The sequence below is a fragment of the Nannospalax galili genome, unplaced genomic scaffold (assembly GCF_000622305.1).
Source record: "Nannospalax galili isolate Female #2095 unplaced genomic scaffold, S.galili_v1.0 scaffold842, whole genome shotgun sequence".
In the NCBI taxonomy this organism is placed as follows: Eukaryota; Metazoa; Chordata; class Mammalia; order Rodentia; family Spalacidae; genus Nannospalax; species Nannospalax galili.
Window position 1 is genome coordinate 1,378,829 of NW_008349291.1, and position 3,398 is coordinate 1,382,226.

The 3,398-nt window shown below is 57.4% G+C and overlaps 1 protein-coding gene across 2 annotated transcripts in view; it reads right to left on the bottom strand.

Moving 5' to 3' along the window:
• Brsk1 (BR serine/threonine kinase 1) overlaps window positions 1–2,758 on the bottom strand; it is a 30,824-nt gene extending 28,066 nt beyond the window's left edge. The window contains exons 1-3 of one of the 2 annotated variants that reach the window (XM_008846663.2): window positions 2,178–2,758; window positions 486–580; window positions 293–378 (exon numbers count right to left, since the gene is read on the bottom strand). In XM_008846663.2, the coding sequence (XP_008844885.1) occupies window positions 293–378; window positions 486–580; window positions 2,178–2,313 (317 nt within the window). In that variant the 5' untranslated portion in view covers window positions 2,314–2,758. Of the gene's footprint in view, window positions 1–288; window positions 379–485; window positions 581–2,177 lie in introns of those variants that run through there. The other variant, XM_008846665.3, reaches the window with a different exon arrangement.
• Between the last annotated feature and the right edge of the window lie 640 nt (window positions 2,759–3,398).

The following is a 3,398-nucleotide window of genomic DNA, read 5'->3' on the forward strand; positions in this document are numbered from 1 at the left end:
TTTTTAAGGCAGGGTCTTTTGTAGCTCAGACTGGTCTCAAATTCAGCTATGTAGTGAAGGATGACCTTGAACTTTTGATACTGCCTACTTCCCTAAAGCTACCACATCCAGTTTATGCAGTGCCGGGGATTGAACCAGGGCTTCATGCATGCTATGGAAGCACTCTACCAACTGAGCCCCAGCCCAGAAGCTCAAACTTTGCCAGGCTACACAAGGCCCTGACTCTGGAAAGGTCTCACCCTAACAACATGGGGAAGGTAGGATGGAGGGCTGGGTGTCTATAAATACCTACAAATATTTCTTGTTCTCGTAGACATCGTGGAGCTTGAGGACGTGCGGGTGTTCAATGAGCTTCAGGATGGCAATCTCCCGTTCCACCTGAAGGGCCAGGGACACAGGACTAGGGGTCAGCATGACCTCCCTACCTGCCCCTGGGCCCCAAAGGATCCCCTGCTACACACACATACTCATGTACACATACGCACCTTCATCAGCACCGACTCTGACAACTTCTCCCTGTTCACAATCTTGACAGCGACCTTCTGACCCGTGATGCAGTGGACCCCGAGTTTAACCAGCCCTGGGGGAGCAGGTTGAATATACAGGGTGTTCTCCTGGGGCTCCCTCCAGCTCCTAAGTCCCTTCCCACTTGGCTACCTTTTTTCTTCTTTTCCTGAGTCTCCTTGACTTGAACTGGTGATTGACAGCTGCCATTCCCACAAAAGACAACCATTTCCCCATACCCTCTTGCCCACTTCCATTCCTTCTGACTGTCCACTCTCTGCCCACCCTCTCCATGGGACTCCCCCAGCTTCTTACTCTGTGTCCTTCTGATATGCCTGCCCAACTTCTTTCCATAGTTTCTTTCTCCATAGCTTTGTGTCTTCCAGTTGGCCTCCTTGTTATCTCCATAACCCCTCCTCACTCCCTTGAGTTCTTTGCCTTTCAGATTTTGGAAGCCCCATAGTCTCACAAAGAATATACTCTCCAATTTTCCCTTTCCCCAAGCCTCCCCAGCCTCCACCTCTTTCCAAACTTGGACTCTTCAATTACCTTGCTTTAAAAGAAAATCTTTTAAAACTAGCAGCTGTAGTCAAAAGCATGCAAAATCCAAGAGTCTCCCACTCAGGGACCCCCATACACCTCCTTAGAATTCTTAAAGACTCTAAGCTCCCAGAGCCACAGATCTGTACCCTTTTTTCAGTCTCTGGGATCCAGACCTCAGCCCTCCTCCCTCAGACCCAGGAGTCCAGGACCCTGCCCTCCTCCCTCAGACCCAGGAGTCCAGGCCCCAGCCCACCTCCCTCAGACCCAGGGGTCCAGGACCCAGCCCTCCTCCCTCAGACCCCTGGGGTTCCAGCATCTTGACCCCTCCTCCTCCCATAGCTCAGGAATTGAGGTCAGCAACACCTTACACTTACTATCAAGATCTAAAGGTTTGACCTCCTCTTTCTGTCTCAGGCCTCGAGCTCAGCTTCACAGGAACCCAAGACCCACAGCCTGGGACACCGGTGGTCCCAGCTTACCTCCACCCACCACCGTGCAAAAGGAGGTGACTGTGGCCAGAGTCAGCATTTAGTAACAGCAAAGATAACCCCCTCCTTCTAGGGCCACTCCTGGGAGCTGTTTCCTACAGTCCATCTCTCTATCCTGTTTCCACACTAAGCAGAGTGTCCGAATGCTGTGGACCCCAAACCCCATGGCTTCAGTTTGTTGTCCAGGGAGCAGGTGGGCTTTCTGGGCCTGAGCACAGGGACAGGGAAACAGTCTCCCAGGATGGATGCACCTCCACCCTGCCTGCGGCTGTATTGCAGAACCCGCCTGCTTCAGCTTGCAGAACCAGCAACCCCACACCCGCAATGGGCCTCCTTCCGGATGCTTCCTGGAGCCCCTCCAACCTCTGCCCCAAATGGGGTTGAAGTTTCTGGGCCCCAGGAGCCCAGACCCCTTCTTTCCCCTCAGACCCAGAAGTCCCAGACTCCTGCCCTCTCAAGGCCCCTGAATCCCCAGATCCCTCTCCCCAGGGCACTTGGGAGTCTGGACTCCAGCCCTTTTTCTGGGAGGGACCCAGGGGTCTAGGCAGTAGGCCCCTGCCCTTTAAATACCCGTGGTCCCGCCCTCTCCCCCCTCCTGCCCCCAGCCCCCGCCCCAGGTGTCCTCTCGGGACCTAGGCTCACCTGTCTGTCCTTTGCCCAGAGTCTTCTCCAGCCGATAGGGACCCACATACTGGGCGTGCTGGGGTGGGTGTGGGTGTGGGTGTGGGAGGTGGTAGGCGGGGGAGCCCCCGCCACCCTCCTTGGCCCCGGACGACATGGTGCCCTTGGCCCCGGCCCGACCGGTTCCCCGGCCGCCCCCCCTGCGGCCGGTCGCCCCGTTCCTCCGGTGGGGGCCGGCGACACCTCCGTCCCGGCCCCCCCGGTTGCTCCCCACTTCTCCGGGGGTCCCCAGGGGGCTGGGCTGGCCCCCCCAATCGGTGGGCCGCGGATCTGGGGGAGGGGGGGCTGCCGGGGGGGGTCAGGCCCCTGGAGTCAGCATGGCCGGGGGGGCTGCGCGGCCCCCCCTCCCCAGCCCGTCCCTGGCCGGCCCCCCCCTTCCTGCGCCTCCCCCTGCCGGGGGGGTCTGAAGTGCGGGGCCGGCGGATGCTGCAGGCCGAGGTCCCCCCCGCCCCCCCACGCGCCCTCTCTCCTCCGCCTCCTCCTCCTCTCCGCCTCCCCCCGCCACCTCGTCCTTTCTCTCCGGCACGCTGACATCACCATCCGGGGACTCCGGGCCCTTCCCCAAAGTTAACCCTTTCGGAGAGTGGAGGGGGAGTGGCAGGGGGCGGGCCTGGAAGCTGAAGGGATGGAGAGGAGGTGGGAAGAGGCAAGGAAGGGTGGAGGGATGCAGGAAGAGAAAGGGACTGGAGGAGAGAGGGATGCAGGAGGAGAGAGGATGGAGGAAAGGATGGAGAGAGATGCAGGCTCAGTTGATAGAGATGAAGACACAGAGAAGTCTGCCGTACAAAAACAGATGGTGAGATGCAGGGGGACAAGGAGCAGAGAGACAGAGAGACAGAGGCAGAGAGAGAAGCCTGCAGAGGAAATACACTCCTGTAATCCCAGCTTTTGGGAGGTGGAGGTAGGATCAGGAGTTCAAGGTCAATCCCAGCTCCATAGTGAGTTTGAGGAAATCCCGGGCTGCATGAGATCCTGTCCTAAAAAAAAAAAAAAAAAAAAAGAAAGAAAGAAAAGAAAAAGGACAGAGAGAAAGGGACAGAATGGAGACTAAGAAATGGGGACTTGATCTCCCTGAACTCCTTGGTCAAAGTCTGTTCCCACTAACAATAGGGCTTCATATCCACCCACAGCCTAATATGATTTTGGATTCTTCTGCCTCACACAGAAACTTCCAGAACTCCC